We start from the raw sequence: 22,866 nt of genomic DNA, 5'->3' as shown, positions 1-22,866 counted from the left end.
AAAAAAAAAAAAAAAAGGCAAGGGAAAGCTGTCCTCATGGACAAAACTTACTTATTCAGAACCTTACTTCTTGCCATGAAAGAAAGTAAAATTCTGATTACTTTGTGGATGTTCTCAACCCCAACGTAACAGACAAAGCACAGCCCAAGCGTCGCGTCTGTGGCTGACTTGTTCTCAGATTTCTCCCCCTACCTGAGAGAGTTCAACCAAGAACCACTGCAGGACAAGCTCAAAACCTTCCAATGCTTTTGAAATCAGTAAATCCCGAAAATAAAAGCAGGGAACTGTATACCTGTTACCAGCACACTTAGCACATGGGAAATGTACAGCAAGGACCTGCTCCCAATAGGTGATCAGCTGCTTTAGACCTACCAACTTCACTGCAAATTGCAGGTGTAGTGCTGGCAGTGGAGCTGTACACCACACAGTATGCTATCTAGAGAACAAAATTACTCAATCTCAGCATAGTGCAATATACATTTTATTTCTTAAAAAGGAAAGGTACTAACAGAATTTAATACAGTCAAAATTTTACATTTTAAACAAAAGCTTTTCTTTTTCTTAAAAACCAGTTACGAGCAGAGAGGTGAGAGGACTTAAACTACACAAAATCCAAGCCAAAGACTTTGAGAATTCAAATCTGTGGTTTATACATTTAAAAAAGTGTAATAAATGGAAATATAAAATAATACCAACTCTGTAATAGTGAAATGCCCTTTCCTCATTAGATTGCTGTTTAAGCACCTTTATTTTCACCCATCAGCTGCCAGGAGTGTTAAGGTTTATGTACAAAATAAGCAGTTTGGGACAGGAGATTCATATATAAATTAAAACCATTTATGGCAATACAGTTTTAATCCAGCTGCTTTATAAGCTTTATTATCTTTTTCACTTCTGTGGAATTTTTCAGTTAGGATGATCTCAAATACACTTGATGGACTGCTTCCAAAAGCAGCAACATATACAGGGATTATATAGACAACCTCAAGGAGTAGACATCCAAGAGATTAAACAACTTAACATGCAGTAAAACTAAGATCAGTTTTTTATCTTATATAAATACTGTGCAGATTTATCATCCATCCCACTGAATGAATGGGACAAATCAGTGTCATATCTGAAGACAAAAAAGTACTTTTATCCAAGAGGCAACAGAATTTCAGGCTAAATATAGCAGATAAGAGTTTCCTCAAATTATTTAGTTAAAAACCGTATGTGGCTGAGAAAAGCTTTACAAGAACAGAGTTTTCAGAATAACCTGCGTGTTTGCTTAGCTGTTTCATAGCTATTTTACTGCCTAGAGACACTGAGAGAGGAGGGAAAAATTAGACGAAAATCAAAAGAGATGCCATTGTCTCTACCCACTACGAAAGATGTGGCTCTGTCATTTACTGAACACTGCAGACACAGCAGTTACCAGAAAGGAGACTGCTCCAGTACAGCATTAAAGACAAAGTTACATTATGGCTGGAGAAAGTGTCATCACAGGCTACTCTCTTGACATGAAAGCTGATGGATTAATCTCACCTCCTCAAAACCCAAGTGTTCAGATTTCCTAGCAGACTGTTCATGATTCCCACTCCACTGTTTTCTCTTTTGTTCTTTTTAACACAAGATAGAAAAGGTCATGAAAGCTGATGAAAGGTCCTGCTGTGCAGCATCCAGCGAACATCTACTCAGCAAAACCACAAGTCATTAATCACTTTCTCTCTCCACACCACAACAGGAAACCCTTGTCATCTATATACATAATGGAACTAATAAAGATGTAGACTATCTAGGTCACAAATGAGCTTCAGTAAGTCACTCACTGTTGCACTGCAACTTGCTGCAATCTGGCTGAAGGGTGGAGACAGATCTGTTTGAGCCAAGAGAGAGAACAGTTAAAAAACCACACCCAACAAAAACCACCCAGCTTTAGTTTTCCTCAGTCACTAAAGTTTACAAATAATTTAATATTGCTGCTTTCCAAATGCTACTCACAAACAAATCAACTGTCCAGCTAACAGGATGGGAAGAGTACAATTATGAATGTAATCAGTGACTACTGTTAAAGAAAGACTGGAAGATAATCAGTTCCCTCAAAATCTTAGTTTCTCTGCTTAAGTAGCTCATTATTATTTTTAAAACATTTTTTGTTGATAGAAAGCATCACAACTAGACTAGAATTCCACAACATCAATCTTTGTTTTGATTTCTGTAGTTCTCTAGGAAAGAAATAATCCCAAATCAAGCTACATGAAGCATTAACAATATTCAGATATTACAATGGAAGCACTTATTTATTACTTCATAGAACAGATTAGTTTTAAAAGTGTATTTACATGTTCTAAGTTATACAAAATACAGTATTCTAATAATCATGTTAATCACCATATTTCAGACAACTTCACATAAAAGTGTGGAGGATGCATCCACCCCTGATCCTGGCCAGGAGCCAGGATCACCCCAGTGTGACAGGTGAGAGCTGCTATTGTTCCCTGTTGGGAAAATAAATCCCACCATCCCTTCTCACTGAAACGTAGCTGCAGATCTAGGAAAACATTCAGGCAGGTACACAAGCAAGGTTTGTTGAGACCCACAGACCAAAATCACATGCCTTAATTTACTAGACGTATGTGAAGCACATTTTAAAGTTTTTTACAGATGTTGTACAGCAAAGGGCTTCTGCTCATGCCTTAGTAAGGAAAATGAAGTAACAAGGGTTTTGGCTATATAACAGGCACCCAAATTACACTTAATATCAACAGCCCTGTAACTACATCTGGATAGTGTGTTACGTGTGCAATTCTGCAGGTGACTGCCTGGGCAGAGCTTCACATTCAAGAACAGATCCTGTGAAGTCCACATGGTTCTCTATAGACATTGAGCTCTTCCCATGCAGAAATGACAGCAGAACTGAGGCCTTAGAAGACTGGGGCCTAGGATAGTAGTTTCCTCATGAGACAGCACTGACCAGTTCACACTGGCAGGTCAAGTCCCAGCAACAGCACACTTAGTTGAAGCAACAGCTATTTTTTCAGGCCTTTCTGCAGTAACTCTCCTCCCTATCTGTATATTCCTTTCACTTCCTTCTGCACTGTGGAAGTAGGACCAAGACAAGGGGATTCTCTTGGTCAAGTACCTAACAAGTACTAATCAAGTACTTATCTTCAGCATGATGCTAAACTGAGGGGATCCAAATTGGCCTGAAATTATAAACAGTGAGGTGTCAGTTTTAGCAATCTCACTCAGGTCAGACTCTTGCATTACCTTCCTCTTCCATTCTTTGCTCTCCTTGCCAAATATCTATGTCTTTCTATATATGTCTCTCCCTCAAAGGATTCCTTCTTCCCTGTAGCTGTCTAAACTTCAAGAAGTTTGCATTCCAAAAGTGACTCATGAGGGACAGCAGACTATCAAAGGAACAAATTACATCTATGTGACAATATGCATTATCATGAGTTTAATCACTGTAATTTCTCAATTAGTATGTTAGCATCTCCATAGATATTTAGTTAAGCCTATTCTTTCTACCTTTCTCCCAGTCTTCATTTGTGAGTTTATCTGTCTTCACCATGTTACAGTAGCAGATATACAGACCAGAGTAATTATCTGAACATGTAGAAAGCCAGTCAGTCTTGTAGTGCTGCAAAGGCAAAATGCTAGCACTAACAAATGATTTTGCTCTTAATGGATTTAGGTGTATGTTGCCAAAAAGATGAGATTTCTGCACTAAGATAAATTTGCACTTCTCATCTTGTGTTTAGCAGCTAAAACTAGAAGGGTGAACAAAAGCCTATCTGAATTTTACAAAGGTCTGAGATACCTTCTCTCTCACTTAAAACGAAAACACCTGATCACAAGGAACACAGCCTTTTTATGCTCAGGTGGCTTTCAGTACAGGAGCAGCAATATTCTCTGTGCAGGTCCATTATTTTTGCTATCTACAAATTTTTTTTTCTGCATAAGTGGTTTTATTACAGTATTCCCAAAGCTGCTGGCCTTCCACTGCACCTCCCAACTTGAAATTGATTTGGTACAATTAATATCAGGCCTGCAGATAATGCTGAAAGTGATTTCTAGTTAGAACACCTTGAGCTTTCAAACAGCACAGCAAGGAAATGAAATGGAGAATTGTCAGAAAAGACATAAAATGTTACAGCAAAAAGCCACTTAGGAAAAAACCAAACAACTCAAACCCATTTCTTCTTCAACACAAGTTTATAGTATGCTACTTTTTCACTCTGTCCATGCAGGACCCAAAAAAAGCACAATTCAGATTATCTGAATATCAAAACTATCAGGAACATTTTACCAATGCTAGACCTGCGATCTGAGATGTATCCACCTGATCCCAGCACAGAATGTTTCAGGATAAAGTGAAGACACCCATGACTCCAGCACTTGCTAAAACTTTACAATAACCATGTAAGAGTAAAGACCTTTTCCTGTGGAAGTTAATGAGATCTTTGTTACTAGGGGGAGCAGATCTTGGCAACAAGTGAAAGATTAAGCTTCTTGGAGTTTTTAGACGCAAACCCACTACATGTAGATTAGATCATCATGTATGAAAGTAACACTGTATTAAATATTGCATGTCATTTATTCATAGCTGCTGTCTTCTGTAGAGTAAAACAACGCTCATTGTCCACAAATCTCATCCACAGTTTATATATTTTTAAAGTTAGAACTGTGAAATGGCAATGTGGTGTCAATCCACTTCCCAATGAAAATACAGCTCTGTCATAAACGGCTCTCTTTCCTGGCAATCCCTGCAGTGATGTTGAAAGGTGCACATGCCCTTTATTCTCTCCCCTTGGAGATGGTCCCTTTGTGGCTGGAATGGGGTAGGTTGGCATCAGGCACACTTATGGCCTCTACAGAGTATGTTCCAAGGCTAGAGAACTTCAAACCCCAACAGTGTTAATTCAGCATCTTTTAATATTCAATTTGAGCTAAAAGAATATTGGTCTTCTTATGATCACTAAGAAAACATACCCAAGTTATCACTTACAGATAGGATTGTCATCCTAGTCAAAGAAACAAAATGATGTAGCGAATTATACCGAGAGGAGCAGAGAGCTCTGGAGCAATGAACCTAACTTCCTGAGACTGCAAAAACTGAGAAAGGAACTCAGCATTGCACGGTATTTTTTGTCTGGCAATATTTGCACTCCTTTAAATAGTTACTACCTTCTCATCTATCTTTAAGGATACTGCTTCTTAACAACCACAACAAATTCTCCAGCTACAAAAGTTGAGCCCCGCTCACCCTAAAGTGCAATTTTCCAGTTTTGCAACCCGTAGACACATGAATCACAGATCGTGCAAATCTGCATTTTCCTACAGGGAAGCACAAGTGTTTGGTAACAGTCTTCTCTGAAAGAAAGACCTAATGAACATTCACTGTTAGTTTCCATTGTGTAAGCTTTTAAGATAACAGAAATAAAACAACAGCATTGTACATGCTAATCTCACTGATTGAATATTTTGCCACTAAAATGTCATGACATACTGCAAAACCAAATCCTGTATGCAATATGTAAGTATTTAAAATATATATTCCTAAGTACAGTAGGATCCAAATGAAGCAACTCCTTGCCCACTTATTTAGCTTTTGGCTTTGTGATTTAAACAGAAAGCATGAACAGCCAGGGCTAATTGAAAATTTAGAAATTAGAAATGAAAAAGGTTGCTACATTTACATGCTGTCATGGTTTTGTTGCCCGCCTTTTTTTTTTTTTTTTTTTTTTTTTTTTTGTGTGTGTATGTGTGTGTGTTTATTTTTAATCCATGGTTTGGGCTTTTATCACCAAAATAAAGCAAAAACCAGTACATACCAAAAATATCAGTCCAAATCAGCAATACTCAATACAGGTAGAGATATATGCTGCCATTTCAGCAACATAGAACTAAGATATTCATCTATTTGATAAAAACATATCAAGATTATCTCAGAGCTTTATAATCCCAATTTATACTAATACACTCATAGGTATACTTTGGTAACCAGCAAAAAGTTAAAAACACTTTCTTAACTTCAGTACATTGTCCATTAAAAATGATAGGTCAAAAACTACATTTAATATATAAGCTCTGTACAAAGGTTATGCTGTCAAACACTGGTAATGAATCATGACTTTTGAATTTTTTTTTAATTAAGCTTACAATATTAGCTGCTGCTTCTCACGTTTTACTCTATGCGCTTCTGCTCTGAAATTAGGGGTGGAATCTCTTGGGTAAACACAAAATCAAAATAATTGTTGACTATGATAGCACTGAGCTATGCTGGTAACTAGTCATGCCTCATAATTTTGGCACTTGTGCTTCAGAATGCTTTCAAGATGATTTTTCTTGAGGTCCATGCTATTCAGCAATCTCCAGGCATGAACACACTCCTGTCTTACAAGCTCCATTTTGGCTACAAGCATGGCCCTGTACTCCTTTCCTAGAAAGTAAGTACTCTTGTTCTTTCCACACAGATTTAGCTCTCAAGCTCCCTTAATATAAGAGCAGATTATTGTTATGTTGATGAAACTCTTACAATGGAACTTCCACCTACTTCCTCCATCTTCTAAACACAATAAACATCTCCACAATCTGTCCAAGCTTTCATCTACCCTCCCACACTGGCACAAGGGTCCGCACACTTAAGCTGCCCATCATAACTGTGGGGTATCACTGGCTGTTTCACCTTCAGCACTGCAGTTGTCCCACAGTCAAGAGTCAGAAAATAGTAATATAGCAGCTAATAGCCATTGTTTTCCTGGAGCTAATACTCATTTGGTACTTTCAGACTGCCAAAAGACTTGGAGATCAGCAACTCAGAATAGCACCTTTTCCATGATTGCTAAGTCATTAGCAGAAGAATAGATTCTGTTTCAGCAAGATACCATAAAATAAAGTGAGCCTCATAAACGAAATAAAGGAAAAGGCAGGTTACAGCAGTGTAGCTGTGGAGCAGGAAAGTCATCCACGTGGTTTACTATTACATGGGTCATTTGATAGAGGTTTATTACTCTCTGAATGGCACACTGTGGTGCTCTCTGGATTATTTCAGTACATCTACTGTAATCTTCTGCACTGAAGTCTCACACAGTACAGACTGCTGTCTTCCTGGTGTCTTTAGTTCTGCACTCACAGTACTCCACAATACACTACACTGCACCAGAAGCGAACCACAGTATTAAATAAAATTCATTATACTGCAGGGAAAAGAGTCTTAAAATATAGCAGTTCTTTATATATACAGACACTTTCATTTAAAACTCCCTCTCTTCTTCCACTCAAGTGCCAAAACGAAGAGTCACTATTCACACAGGCTGTCAGCAGACTCTGAGACATGAACTTTGAGTGTCTTGACAAAACCCCAGTAGGTAAGCTTATTGTAGTTCATAGTTACGGTGAGAAAGACAGATAAGAAAGCCATATACAGAATTAAGGAGACTTTGCACTTTTCATCATGCCCAGCCCTGGGTAGTCAGATGGGGTACTTGCAGGCAAGGAGGCAGGCAGGGTCATCATCAGTTGTTTGTGTTGGGACACCTCATAGATTTCACTGCTCACTCTGAAGACTGGCACACTGGAACTCTGGCGATTCATGTGTGCTTTTTAGTTTCTTTGTTTTTAAAAGTCTTTAAAGTTGCATCACTCGGAATCAGATAAGTCACTTTAAACAAAGCAAAGTGTTAAGTGTGACAATTTATTTATAACATACTTCCCACCATCACCACCACAAACCACCCTGTGAAAGAAAAAAACCCTGCTGAAAGGGTGACAATTTTTAGTATGTTTGAAAGAAATTAGACCAACACCGCACCAAGAGCCACTCTGGTCAAATTAAGAGCATAACAGAGGGAAGGAATAGTTCAAAGCATACATTAAGTTTTGGGGATTAGCCTGCTTCTCCACTTCCTTAAGAAGTCAACACAAAATTGCTCTAAATTCATAATTTCCACATTATGTTTAAAAAACAAGCTAGTCTTTAGCATAGAAAATAAACCCTAATGCTTTTTTAATATATTTTCGGATTTCAATAGAGGAACTGCAACTACCCTCAACATCATCATCCCACATTTACTCCTTAATATAATTATCCCAGGAAGTATAGCCTGAGAATTCTGACACAGCCACTATCTTAAGACAGCTTCGCTTGTTAAGAGGACTTCTAGACATTTACTTCTGGTAAAGCTCCTAGTTCTTGCAGTTGTAGATCATGTAGAAGGTCTCAGCATCACACACAGCATATTTTTCCTTTTAACACCATATATTGTTGAAGCAGTGCTTGATGCTGAGAATGGATTACTTCCAAGAGGGCAAGTCTTGTGTGCTAATTTTCTATCAGGAAACGTGCTGGAGGTAGAACCAGCAAGCATGGAGAGACCAGATATACTGCTACACAGGAGACAGTGAGGTAAAACTGTTCATGTTTATAGTGGGTGTAGCTTATCCCGTAGTGTGTTCATGAGGCAAAGGACCAAAACTCTTTCTCAATCTCTTGCACAACAAGTAAGGTGCAGTAAAATAACAATGGCCTGTTTACTTCTTTAAAAAAGCCCCTTCTTTTAAAACATAATGAGCTGGCCATTTTTTAACAGCTGAGACTCAAGGTTCAGCTTAATGAGCCAGATCTCTTTTTCTGAATCTCCCTTACTTCTCAGTTTAGTGCAACATGCTGCTTTATCAGAAGTTCAAGAGAGGAGACCCTTTAAGGAAAAAAAGGTGGGGTGGTGGTAGAAATACAGTCTAGAAACCACATCAAATTATTTTCTCCACATATGTAAAGTGAGTGATTCACTACTGTTCTCTCGCCTTGGTTTCTGCAAGTTATCCAGGATTAGAACCTATCAAGACATATAGACAGTATTTTAATCAAAACTGCACTGACTCCATTCTGCATAACATTCATAGATTAACCTCGCAGTACTTCTGTTTTTACAAGAGATTGAATATTTTCCTGTCTTCCCGTCCTAAAGGTTTGCCTATTCCTCTTCAACAGGAACAGAGTTGTATACAACAAGATACTTTCTAGTGCCTCTAAATAAATGGGAAACAATTTATGATGCTGCCCAGCAACATCTACTTATACTCTAAAATTATGTTTTACACTTTCACTGGGAAGGGGGAGTTGGAATGGAGAAGAGAAAAGAGCAAGAGTTTGAAAATTAAACAAAACAAAACAGAAAGAAAATGAAGGTTAGAACAGACAGCGAAAGCTCTGTTCAATCTGGAGGGATCCACATTAATTCCTCCAGACAGGTGAATCTGTTCAATTGTATGACATCAGAAAATGTTCTATCTGTGTTGAAAACAAGGTTGTACATATGGACACTAAGATTTTGGACAACAGAATGAACATGAAAGGGCCTGAATGAGTTCTGCCAACAGAAACAGGCTTCGTTTTTGTTTTGTTGGTTTTTTCCTAGTGTAGATGCAAAATGGCAAAGCCTCCATAAACTTTTTTTCTGGGAGTCTCTACAGATGGCAGAGAAGTCTAAGAAGCTAAAACGAAGAGCCCTAACAAAGAAAAGGGTGTGCTTACAAGGGTCCGTATCTGGTCTCGTATTTAGAAACAATGTTCTTGCATCGTCCCACTTCCTTGCGCAGCTCTGCCACCTCCGTCCTCAGGGCTGTGTTTTCTTTCTCAAGAAAGGCTGCCCGAATTGTGATCTGATTCTCCTTTAATCGCCGAGCATCACGGGAACGCTTGGCTGCCACGTTGTTCTTCTTTCGCCTTGTCCAGTACTTTTCATCCTGTAATAAAAAAAAAAAAAAAAGATGCCAAACTGACAACTGTTTTGGAGACATTTTTTTATTGTATAATGATATTCACACTGACTGCTATATTGAGGAATCTCCTCCAAAGGTTTGCAGGGCTCTCATCAAAACGGAGACCATGCAGTACCGTAAGATCTCATCTTTACACAAGTCTTTTTTTAGGATAAACCAAGTGCATTGCTAGAACTAAGGAGACTTAGAGACTTGGGTATTAAGAAGCTGTCCAACTGAAATGCTTCCTTCACTTAGTTTCAATTCAGGAGTGAACTTTTTATGTAAAATCACCTGTTCTGTTGTCTGGGTTGCTTAAATCCAGATTAGACACAATACTGGGCAAATATAAATAATGGCCTTCAAAAGCACAGGTGATGAGGATTTGACTTGACAGGTTTTTTTAATTTCTGTGTATAGCATGATCAGTTGCTCCTTGTCAGTAATTAGGTCACGATACCAAAACCTGCAAAACAACAAGCACAGCAGCTGGCTTGCCAATTCTATTCTTGGCAGTGCTTCTGCCCAAACCATGTAGGTAAACTGCATTAGCGCTGTATGTCAAACTGGACAAAGAGTCAGAAACTTTTATCAAGGCCTAGAAGAGTTTGCCACAATAAATCTGTTACCTTTTGCTCATCTGGGACAAAAACCTTCTTGGCTTTTTTAATCATAGGTTGTGGTTTCAGGTCCTCTTCAGTAAACTTGTGTTTGCGAGGATTGAAGAGCTCACCACCAGGCACACTGGACAACACTAAATCAGCAGGATCAGGGTTAAAATTCACCTCAACTTCTACGCAGTCAGGATCAATGGGGCTGGGTGTATTTCTCTCATTTTGTGGTGGGGACTCTGGCAACAACAGGAAAAATTACAATATATTCAGCAGGATGAAGAGAATCAACAAAGAAGCCAACTTTATTGCCCTGTGGTGAGAAATATTTAATAGCATTAGTTGGTGCTTCCCTGAGGTGTGGTGGGTGCTGTACTGCTGCTGGTACAGAGAAAGACTTCACAGTCCAGTCTGTAATGTAACTCTAGGAACATATGCCAGACTAACAAACATGAGTAGACAGATGCAGGACAGGAGAACACTTCCTCGGCAAAAATTACATGGTTTGCACACATAAAAAGCACCTTCAACAGCAGTAAGAAGAGAGAAACTTGTATCTGTCTGAGTTTTATACCATGCAAATCCTTAAAGAAACAAGCCTGCCCAAAGACCCCAGGCCCTGGGATCTTCAAAGGTCAGACAAGTAGACTTCTAAACAACTGAATAAATAAAGGAGGTTTGTTACAAATGCATCAGTATTCTTCTCTTTGCCACACAGAAACAAATGCTCCAACATAATGTCTGACACTGGTAGTGTTCATATGAACTTTATCATATTAATGTGTTGTTTACAAAACTTCATATACATGAGTTGCAAAACTGCATGTCACTGCAATGTGCAGTAGTGATCAATAAATAAGCTTTGCACCTACCACCTAGGAAAAAAGCTACACCCTATAACTTACAGAAGGAGTTCCACATTATCTTTCCCACACATTCATAAAAGAGGTCCAGAGCAAAATGCTTTCTGTAAAGCTTGCTCATAAGATGGTACTGTGATGGCTATCATGTTTAAACCAAATCTAGGGAAAACTGAGCAGCCGAATTCTTTAATAGAGGAGGTCTCCATACTACAAATGAAGTTTCCTAGTACCATTTAAGCACAGTTTTGGGGTTTTTTTTGTTCCTCCATTCCCACTTCAAAGCACCACAGAACATCCAACTGCATCATTAAAACACCTTCTCCAAGTGTCTGTTTTCACATTTCCCAAGCTACCACAAAAAAGACCGCTCCATTGTTTTTCTATTTAGCATTGTTATTTGAAGTACATTAAGTTCACTTAAGTTCACCGCAGCAGACCAAGGTAGTAAAACTGACTTGTGACAAGCTATGAGTCTTTTTTAAAATAACCTGAGAAAATATTTCTCAGTATGTCCAGCTTCTCACTACATTAGCAATACCAAGAAAGCAAATACTTTATGTTGCTGTTTCAGCTCCTATAATTTCAAAACCAAAACAGACTGCACACTGATAGACACTTATTCTTCATAGGATGGGAAGAGGGGAAAAGCACAGGCAGCATCTTCATGAATTGACACAAGAACTAAGGCTCTACATTGAGCATTTTTGTATTGCTTAACCTGCCACAGCAAACACTGACAGGGTTAGCATGTCTCCTCCTTGATCTAAAGAGGCACCTTTTAATATGAGAACAACAGAAGTCCCTCAGAAGCCCGTATTACTCCATCTACCTGTGCTGGAGGCTGATTCAGATTGGTAAACTGCAGTGGAAGAGGATGATGCAGGAGAACCAGTGGAAGCGCCAGCAGATTCCTTCCCTTCCAGCTCAGCCACAGGCAAGAGTGGATTCTGGTTCAAATCCAGGTGAGTAGGGCTGGAAGGAATTCCGTTCTCCAGCAGGAACTCATCCAGATCCATGTACTCCAGGTGGAAAGACTCGCCATCATAAGGAATAGTTTTGTCCCAAATAGGTGGCATGAGGGAAGCCGAGACTGCCATAGTGCTAGCAGCTGCTGCCTCATCTTCTTCAAGCTTTATTTTCTCCTTCTCTTTATCTGAAAGATACAAGCAGGTCACTGTACAAGCTGAAACATGGGAGAGACTCAAGGTTCAAGAGTCCAAAAAAGTCCCCATGAAGGAAATTCAGTAAGGTCATGGTTCTGCCTCATCTCATGATCTGGAAAACCAGATGCTGAAAAGCAACACTTAGGTATGGAATGCTCTAACCCCCTGTGATGGCTGGATCACAAACAGCTGAGCAGCCTTGGAGACCAGCATCTTTGCTGTGATAGCTTACCAAGGTGTGATGAAGTGCTGCATGAAGCTTATTAACCAATCACTGGAAAACAGCCTGGCTTTCACATACCCATGTCAGAAGACAACAAAAGTGAGTGTCCCAAAGCAGGATTATATGGGAAACCAATATGAAAAGTCTGAGGAAGCAGAGTAGCTTATTCAGTGCACAAAGAAGGAAGGTGCAGAACATTAATTTAATTACAAACCAGAAAGGAATACGGGTTTTCAGATTACATTTGAAAATCAGTCAAAAGGTCCACAGAACACCAGAGACCTGGATGCCTATTGTTCAGCATTTTAGAAGCATTTCTCTCTGAAATGACTCAGCACATCCACAGAAAGCAATAGCTCCAAGTGCTGCTCACTATAGATAGCTCAGAGTACCTACATACAATTTTCACTCTTTGGGGAGATGTCTAATAAAGCCCACTCCCACATCCCACCCCCAAGTCACAAGAGACTGATGAATTTTTCTCCATTTACTGTGTTACAGTGAACATTTTACAAAAAAAAGTCTGTTTCTATGTTCCCCATAGCTACTGAATCTTAACAATTGTCTGGGACAGAATCCAAGCAGAAAACTCAAGTTGTGGAATAATTACATAATTCAAGAGATAAAAATAAGCTGGCAGAAAAAAAAAATTAAATCCAAGTAATTCTTCTGATCCAGCTCTCCATGCAGCCATAGAGTTCTGTCAGCAGTGAAGGAGGCATTCCAGAAGCAGTGCTAGTACTGCCAGCACTGAGCCAGCACTGCTGTCAAAAGGAAGGAACGGTCACCAGTTGTACCCTCATCACCTGCAAACTGGGCATTACCATGGAAGCCAAGGAATACTCAGTTCAATAGAACAGGGACTCCAAGGACATACACTGGACGCTTGGATCTCCAGTGTTAACAGAGATTAGCCCAATAAAATGTGTCAGTCTTTTAGCATTAGGGTTTTCTAGACTGGCTACAATATGCTAAAGGAGCATTTTTCTTTATTGGTAGTGGAAGTGGGGGTGAAACTCAGCTCTAAATCAGAAAAGCCTATTTATATAAAACCTATTCTGATAAAAGTGGCATTCCTTCCACTACTGCCTTAGCTGTGGTGTGGAACTGAGACTGAAAGAGCTTTTTATGACTTAAAGAACAATGCTGCCATACAAAGTAAATTATCTACCATACTGTGAATATTTTATACAAAAAAAAAGATACTGATTTTAAACCAAGCAGCTGAGAAAGTATTCACCAGCCACCTGCTTGGGACCAAGAGCAAGTAACTAAAGGGTACATTCAATTCATACCAGTGACTCCTGGACTAAGCTTTGGTAACATCACCTTGCACCTTCTAGCCTTGTCTTTGCCACTTGACACTCCTGCCTCCAAACTGCCATCTTCCAGCTCCTATTTCTGCTATAGACTCATTTTCCCAGGGAGTTTCACAACTTTTCTACCTTTTGCTTGGGCAAAGCAAACAGGCAGGTTAACAGTAATCATGCAAATAACCAGAATGTCTCTAAACAGCTCCTACTTGAAGCCAGTAAAAAACCAGCATCTACTCTCTAAATAAGGAGAATTTCCCTTACTACTGGAACACATCCTGCCAAATTGAAACCAACATTTCACCTGTGAATAGAGATTGTGTATTCCCCAATATTTTATAGTGCCCAGCACAACCCAACCCAGATTTGCACTGGATGTTGTGGATGATATCCTAGTAAAGATAGCACCAAAACAAATCCAAGCAACAATAATTAATTTTTTTTTTGTAAATAACTACTTTAAATTAACATGATAAAAAACTTGAGAAATGTCAAGTCAAAATGTCAACTAAAAAGAAGAAAATTCTTTACTCTTGAAAACAACAGTACACCATTTTAAGTTACCAGTTTTAATACAAACCAGCAGTGCTTTTGTTTTGCAACGTCTAATAAAACACCTTCAAGAGAGGAGGAAAAAATCAGTAATTGTTAGACTGAATAAAAGGCTTAAAAATATTTTTCAGAAGGCAGATACTCAAAAGACTACACTACTGGCATATGTGCCTCTTCTCAGATCTTTTAAGACCTTTTGGATATGCATGATCATCCTGATGCCTGGCAGTAACCTGGAGAAACTGTGGTTCCTCCAATTTCCTCTTGTGATTGTCCCTGGCTCACACCAGATTAGATCCTTCCTTCAGGTAAAAAAAGCATCAGATATTTTTTTGTCGTTTTGCTACAAGTTGACAACTTAGCAACTACTGAGCCCCCACTGCTGTCTTTGTTTAGCTAAGCTGTCTCTCTCTCCTCCCTCACTTCTTAACAGTATCTGAAACAAAATAGCAGAAGTTAATACACATAATGGGGGCCCATCTATTTCCAAAGTGATACATAACATGGTAAAAACTTTGCATGATCATTTTTACGTTGATGTTTTCCCACGGGCTTTCTTTCAATTCATTTAATCTTTATTTCTGCCACACAACATCCTGCTTGGGTGCACAATATCTAATGAAACACTAATTAACTTCTTGCATTTTGAGAGGGAAGTTTCTGCCTACCTCAGCACAGGGACCTGAAAGATTAATTCTCTTAAGATATTTATAGTGTAAATAGGTATTACCTGACAGGAGAGCTGCAGTATCCTAAGAGGCTCCATTTGCAGCGATTCAAGGTCACCCTGATAAATCTGGATTGTACTTCTGCAGATGATGGTTCATGTCTGATTTAGCCCCCTCATTCTGCTACCATGACCTATTAACTGGGCTATACATCTGCTGTTAACAGCAAGGACATCAGTTTATGCTCAGGGATTGTAGTGGATCATTCCAGTTACTCAGCTCTTGGAAATACTGATGTTTTAACCAAAAGCAGCAGCCTGAAAAGGGCTTTCTTCCCTATCCTGGATTTTCCTCAAAACCAAAAAACCAACCAAACCAAAGAACCAACCAAACTATTTTGGCCACCACGCTAGCAAGAGCTATCCCAGCCACAGACAGAACAAGTACTTATTTGACAAACTTCCTCTTGTTCATCAAAAAAATATTGTCAAATTAAACTGAAACCACTATATATATATACACACACAGGCTGATTGCTCCATTAATCTTTAGTCCCACTTGTGAGGAGGATGCAACAAGGCAGGTTTAGTGTTCCCCATCTCTAATGCCCGTTGCTGTGATGTTTGCTGAGGCATTTCTCCCTGCCACAGGAGCATGCAACTGGTGATTAAAGCATCCTTTGGAGAGTATGCAGCAGCTCGTTACTAATGGAAGAGACCTACACTCCAGCTCCAGAATATTAATTGCTTTCCCTTAACCCACAGAGCTTTCCTTTTTTTATAAAAAAACCCATTATTTTAATTCATTTAATCCTTACCACATACACAAAACAACACCCAGCAAGGCTGGTGAGCTGTACCTGGTACATGGCAGGGTGTTCAGGGCGATGGTATTCTGCTGGAATTGGCTGACCTCCCTCCTCTGTTGCTCAGGAGGATTAGAAAGCTGCTTGCTTTGACTGGGTAGTCAAATTACCCACAGCGGCTGGAAAACCCACAGGTAGCTTGCAGAGACTATAAATGGATACATGCTGCAGCTAGCTGATATAATTTCTTACAGAAAAGACAGAAAAGTGTTGGTTTTGTCAATAGGCATTCCAGACAAAAGTGCTGGGCCTTTCCTCAGAAAGTTTGCTGAAACTGACTGCACCACTGGATTAAGCAAATGAGTAATTTTTTAATATTTTGAGTGTACCACTGTTAAAAGAACAGAAAATAATCAAGGATCCTCTGAAGTCAGTTGAGTCAGAAGTCTTTTATAAAGATAAGCCTTTTGTAAATTAGAAGTAACTACCTGCTGACAATGATGGCATTCTTTCTTTTGTCTTGAATATGCAAACAAGAAAAGTATCAGAGACCAAAATAAACAGAAAGCAACAAGTTCCACAAAGTGTGAAGTGAAACAGAACACGGTGAACTAAGGAAATCTGTGGAGAAATTTAAGAACCAGAACAACCTGAACTTTATCACACCATGAATGGAGAGGGATAATCAAGATGGAATGGACTCACTAGCAAGCTTTAGAGGCTCCAGCTGAACACCTTCACAAGCTAGAATAGGGTCATCTAGCAGTCAATCTAGTATCAAATGCTTCTAATTTTAGAAAAATGCACTACCTCACAACTGTATTAATTTCAGAATTTACATCTCCATAGGCCACATCCCATGATTCTGAAAACAAAAATCACCCCCAAGACAAAGTCACCAAATCCCTATCAGCAACCACACATTAAGTGAAGTTGCTCCTGCTGGCACTAATGACTTTAAAAAGGACTGGGTGCAAAAATATCTTAATAAATCCCATGATTTTGTAGATTCAAGATTCTGTGTGCTGCAGCATCCTGCACCATAGCAACATAACTAAAACCAGTATCACAAGCTGATTTTTTTTTTCAGAAAGGAGAAAAAGATAATCTCCAGAATCACAAAATGGATTTACAGGGTATTGTGCAATATTAGCCATGCAAGGTAGGTAGGATCCTCACTGGCAACAATCTTGCCAACCTCGCTTATGCCGTGGTTTACTCTAGATGTTATCTACCGTTCCAAAAAAAAAAAAAAAATTCATGTCAAAATTCATAAGTGTAAGAACTTCTCATATTATACACCACTACACTAGGCATTACAGCAGTGCAGATAATCCTGAGCCTTCCTCGAAATGAAACTGATACTCAGAAAGGCAAAAATACTGCCAGATGAGAAGAAAAAAAAAAAAAAAAAAAAAAAAAAGGCAACAAAACCCGAACAAAAATATAAGAAAAAGAAAAAAAAGTGTGCCATCAGCACCGAAGACTATAAGCACTAGCACTGTTATTTACACAGCTGCCGTTCGCATCACCAGTGGCAGAGAGGCAGCTCCAGCCCATGCAGGACTGCATGTGCAGGCAGTCACTCATACCCTTATGGATTATCACCGAACCTAATCTGAGGGGATCTGCTGTTTACTCGTGTCATCGGGCAACTTCCCAGCAATTAAGGTCAAGCAAGACTTGAAACCTTCCCACCGATGCTCCCAAGCTACGCGTCTATAGGAGGGGGAGGCTCCAGAGAGCCGACGGACTAAATCCAGCGGATCACGTCTCGGCTCCTGCCCACCCTTCGCTGCCTCACCGTTCTGTTTTGCCCAGCACAGGGACCTACAAGCTTCGGAGAGAAGAGCTCTCGGAGGCGGGGAGGCTCTCGGCTCGGCCGGCCAGGGGGCGGAGGGAGGGAGGGACCGGGCAGAGTGACGGGGCCGGGCCGTGCGGCCTCTCCCGCGGCCAGTCCCGGCCTCCGAGCCACGGGGCGGAGGTGGATAACCGGGGGGCGCCGCGCGCTCCCGCCGCCCCCGAGCGCGCCCCCAGGCTCACCCAGGCGCGCCTCCCGCGGCGGGTTCTCCATCAGCTTCTTCAGCACCAGCGGGAACGCGCCCGCCAGGCCCCGCCGCTCCTGCTGCGCGGCGGCCCCCGCGCTCCCCCCGGCTGCAGTGGGCTCTGGTCCTCCCGCTGCCGCCGTCTCCTGGTGCGCGGCGCGGCCGGGCATACTCCCCGCGGACGGGCGGGCTGTCAGCGGTCACCGGCGGCGCGGGGCTGCGGCGGCGGTGACTCCCCGGGACCCGGCGGCGGCGGCCAAGCGCGGAGCTAACGGCGCAGGCGCGGCCGGCTGACGCCCGTCGCGTGCTTCAGTATTCATGAGCTACAGGCCCCCGGCCCAGCCCGGCCTCTTCGCGCCCCGGGATTGGCCCGTGCCCTCCGAGGGGCGTGGCCCCGCGCGGGCAGGCCCCAGCTTCTCCTCCCCGCGGCCGGCTCGGGCACGCGCCCTCCGCCCGCCAGGGCACGTGCAGGGGCGGGGCCTCAGCCGGTTCATCAGCATTCGGAGCCCCGCCCCCTCCCGCTCCTCCCGCGGGCGCTGCGTCACCGTCAGGCGAGCGGGGCGAGCGGGCGCAGGCCGCGTGCGCGTGGGCAGCGGAGGGGCGCGCGCCTCCTTCGCCTCCGCGCTCCGGCCTGTCCGCGCGGCCCGGCGCCGCCTCAGGGCTCCGCCGCCGCCTCAGGGCTCCGCCGCCGCCTCAGGGCTCCGCCGCCGCCTCAGGGCTCCGCCGCCCACCGCGGCTGCCCGGGCGCCGCTCCCCGCAGCGCGACGCCTGCGAACTCCCTCCCCGCACTTTCCCGGCGCTTGCACTCCAGCTCGCCCTTGCACGTCCTCGTTTAGGATCCCGAAATCACCTTTCGCGCGTGCCCTGGATTTAATCTCTCTCCGCCCCACACGATGCCCGCAGCGGCGTGCCCTACATAACACGGGCAGGGAGAGGGACTTCGCTGCTGTGCTGGCATGGGCGGGCTGCTGGGGGAAGGGAGGAAAAGCCGCCCTTCCAGATTGTCGTGATCACAAGAGATTCTTGTGATTCTCCAAGCGGCCCCCTTGCTCTAGCAGCAGGGAATGCCGTGCTGGGATTTAAGCTTCTGAACACACGAAGGGAGCAAGTATTGCCAAGTTCGTTCCTGAGAGCACAGGTGGATACTGAGGAACATCTCACAGGGAATTAATAAATTCACGCAAGTGTCAGATGCTGCAGCCACAGGCTTCTCCTGTCAGCAGTGGCTGCTCTTGCCTCGGCAGGATGGGCTGCAGCCAACCTGCTACACAGTGCTGCAAGCCGGGAAAGGGAAGGGCGTGCTCCGCCGGGATCGGCCCGTCTGCATCCAACAGAGCCGCGGGAGTGGGAGCACAGGCATTCCCATACGTGCCGGCAGAAAAAAGGCATCTTCCTCTCAGGTACGCGCTTGGGCATCTGCTTGGTTGAACTAACCCCACCACAAACCTCAGGCGTTTAATTTAACTGGCAAGGCACAATTACGCCCCAGGAAAAGGACCAGATTTGAAGTCGCACAGGGCAGGTGTTTTCCTCCATTGTCTTACTGCAATGAGGACCTGGGGACCTCTCCACCCAGCCTGGGCAGATGTGGAGCTGCCCTACCCAGCAGCTACTTCTTCTCTTGTGTGAGTTGAGAGGCCCAATCTGTTCCCTTCTTCACAGGGAACTGGTGAGACTCCAGATGCAACTCCTGCACACATGCTGCTCAACAGGATGCTTGGAAAAGGACACCCTGTTCATATAGGCTGGAACGGCACAGGTTAATGCATCATTTATCAAGGCTGATAAATCCAGTTGCAAGAAGCATGCTCCATGCTCCAGGGCTACTACGTGCCCTACACAGACTCCCTCTGCCTTGCCAACCTCAGCTGGCAGGAAGAAAAGGCACATGTGTGAAAGGGAGATGCCACTTCACAGAGGGTAATGAGACACAGATGTCAGACCACACACAACAGAGGCAGCACACACAGCTTGGCAAGGGGCAGCGAGTCCACAGTGGTGCTTTTGTCTAGGAAACAGCTACTGATAGGTGGTAGATAGAGAACTCCACAAGTGAGGTCACAAAGGAGCGGCTTTTAGGCAAGTGGACACAGCCAAAGTCGGGCAGGCTGCAGGCTTCCAGTTCAGTTATGGCTTTCATGGTCATTTTGTTCCATTGTTGTTAACGCTGGTGGCCCCCAAGGATGATGCTGTGTATCAGTACTGTACAACACTCCTTCAAGGAAGAGGTTCTGTGCACATCACCCCTGCAGAGCTCAATGGCAGCTGCTCTGCTGGGTAATGTCTATATGAAGGGAGGTTATTAAAACCACTCCGCAGCTTGTACTCCCTTTAGATTGACCATGTTCTTCCTTCAGCACATTTCCACCCGTGGCCCACTGTGCTAAGGTTTGTTTTGCACCACCGTAAGTTGTGGCTTTCCTTGGAGAGGGTTTAGACTATACAGTGTTAGCTGCTCTTCTGAAAGGCAGGAGGGAGGCAGTTCCTGAGGAACATTGCTGTGGATTGCCTCTCACATCACCCTGCTCCACCATTAGCATTCCCTGCCAGCTAGGAGGGAGGCTCCCTGAGAGCTTTTCCTCACCGCTCCTGGGGATTAGGTGCTCAAGCAATTGCCAGGAGAAAGCAGGCACTGTACTATAAGCTGTACCTTCTTGGTTAAGCTGGGATCTGCCTGGGATTTTTACATTTGCTTTCACTCTGCAGCTGAGAAGGAAGAGTGGAGGACAATGAGATGTGAGGAATGCAGTAGCCTTGGCTGTTACTTCGGGGAGTCTTGTCAGCACCGGATGATACAGAACAGCCTAGTTCTGGGGTACAGCAGGGAGGGAGGCAAGTGACAAGCAGCTCACTGCTGGGCAGAGCGTGTGAGGGGGGATGTACAGCAGGGCCTACCAGGAGGTTTGAAGAGCAGAATTTCAGAGAGAGGTCTGAGAGCTAGCAAATCCACATGAGTGCTGTCCAAGTATGGAGACCCAGGAGGAGAAAACTGAAGAGGGAAGAGGGCCATGATGGGAATGCTGGTCTGGAGAGTGAGGCAGCATAATAAAGACAGTTCTGAGGACTACGGGAAGTGATGTGGAGAGGCAGGGTGGTCCTGTAGCTGAGGAAGAAAGCTGTCACAAAACAGCACTCTCAGCTGCCAGATAAGTCACGTTGAGTTAAGACTAAATTATTCTCTCTTCAAATCATTGCTCTCTCCTCTACCCACTACTCTAAACAGATAGGTCTTGCCAGCACTCCTCCCTTGGATTAGTTGAATCCACTTGGCTGTGGAGAGCAGAAATCCCAGAAAAGCAGCCAAACTCAGCTTAGCCACAGCAAGACTCTGCACCACACGAGCCCTTGGCCTCCTTCCAGACAGTTCCACTTTCTACCGAGGTACTGTCAGCTGGGAAAACATGTCCTGGTCCACACAAACAATGGGATTTCATATGGTGTGGTATTCAAACACACCTGTTAGTGGGCAGTGTCAGCCACGAAGAGAGAAGGCTCACAGGAGGCAGCAGAAGAGCAATGTGAGAAAATGAGCCCCTTAGGGGTGGGGCAGTTCCCCTTGCCCTATTTCCCTTTCCCACAGGGAGCTGCGCATGTGCCATAGGGCCCACTGTATTACAGCAGGTGTAGGCAGCTACCTTTCCTGGCATGAATGCTTTACTGTCACAGCAGCAGCCTTTTCTCCCACTGACCCTGGAGCGGGACCAGGGTCCCTCTCCACACTGTGTGTCTGGCTTTTCTGCTCCTGCTGCCCCTCAACACTGCAGAGCTTCACCGGATATCCTGGTGGCAATTCCCTAGGGAAGAGCAAACTCTTGTGCTTGTTTCTGTGACCTCAACTCACTCTTGCCCAGACACAGGCTTGTTGAACTGAGGTGTTCCCACACACCTGCCCAGCGCTCAGCAGCAAACGTTAAAACACAACAACCAAAAAGCAGCTTGTCAAGGGTGTGTAGCATCCTATCCAAAACCAGAGAGTACTCAAGCCGTGTGATGGGTGCTTGGAGCAGACTCAGCATTGGCAAAACCATCAGTGCAGCATGAGCAAAGTGTTCAGCACAGCAAAACCCCAAATGAAATAACCTCCTGGGTCCTTCCCATTTTTTTTTAGGGTGCTGCACAAAGAGTGAGAAAGCCAAGGGGTACAGAAGTGCTCTTGCAAAGAAAATGCAACATTTGTGTGTTCTCTACCCCAGCTTTTCACTGACAAACAATTGCAGCATCAAAGTTTGCACAGAGTCAGCCTGCCTCATGCAGGCTGGGCTCTCTGGACAGTCTGAGTCTGGGAGGAGGAAATGTCTGAAGGCTTTAGTGGTTGTTAACCATAGGACAACAATGAATGGCAATCCTGAAGTCGCTTCTATGCAAGCATTAAGATTTGTGCCCAAGCTTTTTCTGTGCATGAATCTTTGAGGGTTTCCAAGAAGTAGCTGAGCACAGAGATTAAAAGGATCAGGAGCTCAGCAGACTTGACTGATTTTATAATCAATCCACTGCTGCTGTTTTTCCTCCTAACTGCACAACATGCACAGTGCCAGAACTCCCTGTCTGACTTGGACACTTTGGGGAAACACACCCATGAAGAGCTTGCAGCAAACAAGATCTGCCCCTTCCTCACCTTGCAACTGAAGGAGGAGAAGGAGAAATCAAAATAGAACCCCCAGTACATATTTCCTCAATCCTACCTGTCATCTTGTTGCTCCAGGGCAAGGAATACTCCAGCAGGGACTTCAGGACTTCCGGAAAGTCCAGGGCAGTGGGGCCCCCAGGGGTTTTGCAGCTTGACATGTCCTGTCCTGGGACTGTGCCAGCAGGGCTAAGAGAGGGCCAGGTGCCTGGCCAGCAACGCTACACCCCACTCTCCTGGGCTGTGAGA

The 22,866-nt window shown here is 43.4% G+C and overlaps 1 protein-coding gene across 2 annotated transcripts; it reads right to left on the bottom strand.

Annotated features, from left to right (window-relative positions):
- Positions 1-465: 465 nt before the first annotated feature.
- TEF (TEF transcription factor, PAR bZIP family member) lies at positions 466-22,866 on the bottom strand. Of its 2 annotated transcripts, none has more exons than XM_066320093.1 (5): positions 22,676-22,866; positions 12,054-12,377; positions 10,380-10,600; positions 9,524-9,735; positions 466-7,651 (listed from the first exon to the last, which is right to left on the bottom strand). In XM_066320093.1, exons 1-5 carry the CDS (start codon positions 22,776-22,778, stop codon positions 7,630-7,632), a joined length of 882 nt encoding a protein of 293 aa, XP_066176190.1. In that variant the 5' UTR covers positions 22,779-22,866; the 3' UTR covers positions 466-7,629. The 2 variants fall into 2 exon arrangements, with proteins under 2 accessions (XP_066176190.1, XP_066176189.1); XM_066320092.1 differs by lacking the exon at positions 22,676-22,866 and adding an exon at positions 17,992-18,290.

This window comes from Sylvia atricapilla, chromosome 5 (genome assembly GCF_009819655.1).
Source record: "Sylvia atricapilla isolate bSylAtr1 chromosome 5, bSylAtr1.pri, whole genome shotgun sequence".
In the NCBI taxonomy this organism is placed as follows: domain Eukaryota; kingdom Metazoa; phylum Chordata; class Aves; order Passeriformes; family Sylviidae; genus Sylvia; species Sylvia atricapilla.
Note: the sequence above shows the minus strand (reverse complement) of the source record. Positions and strands in the feature narration are given on the sequence as shown.

Bases quoted from the DNA above. Each gene is read 5' to 3' on its own strand.
- TEF (XM_066320092.1), bottom strand. From the start codon at position 18,163: ATGCCCGGCCGCGCCGCGCACCAGGAGACGGCGGCAGCGGGAGGACCA. The intron at 12,378-17,991 runs GTGAGCCTGGGG...TGTATCTTTCAG, and splicing joins GCCGCGGGAGGCGCGCCTGG to ATAAAGAGAAGGAGAAAATA. The intron at 7,652-9,523 runs GTAAGCACACCC...CTTTGTTTAAAG, and splicing joins GAGACCAGATACGGACCCTT to TGACTTATCTGATTCCGAGT.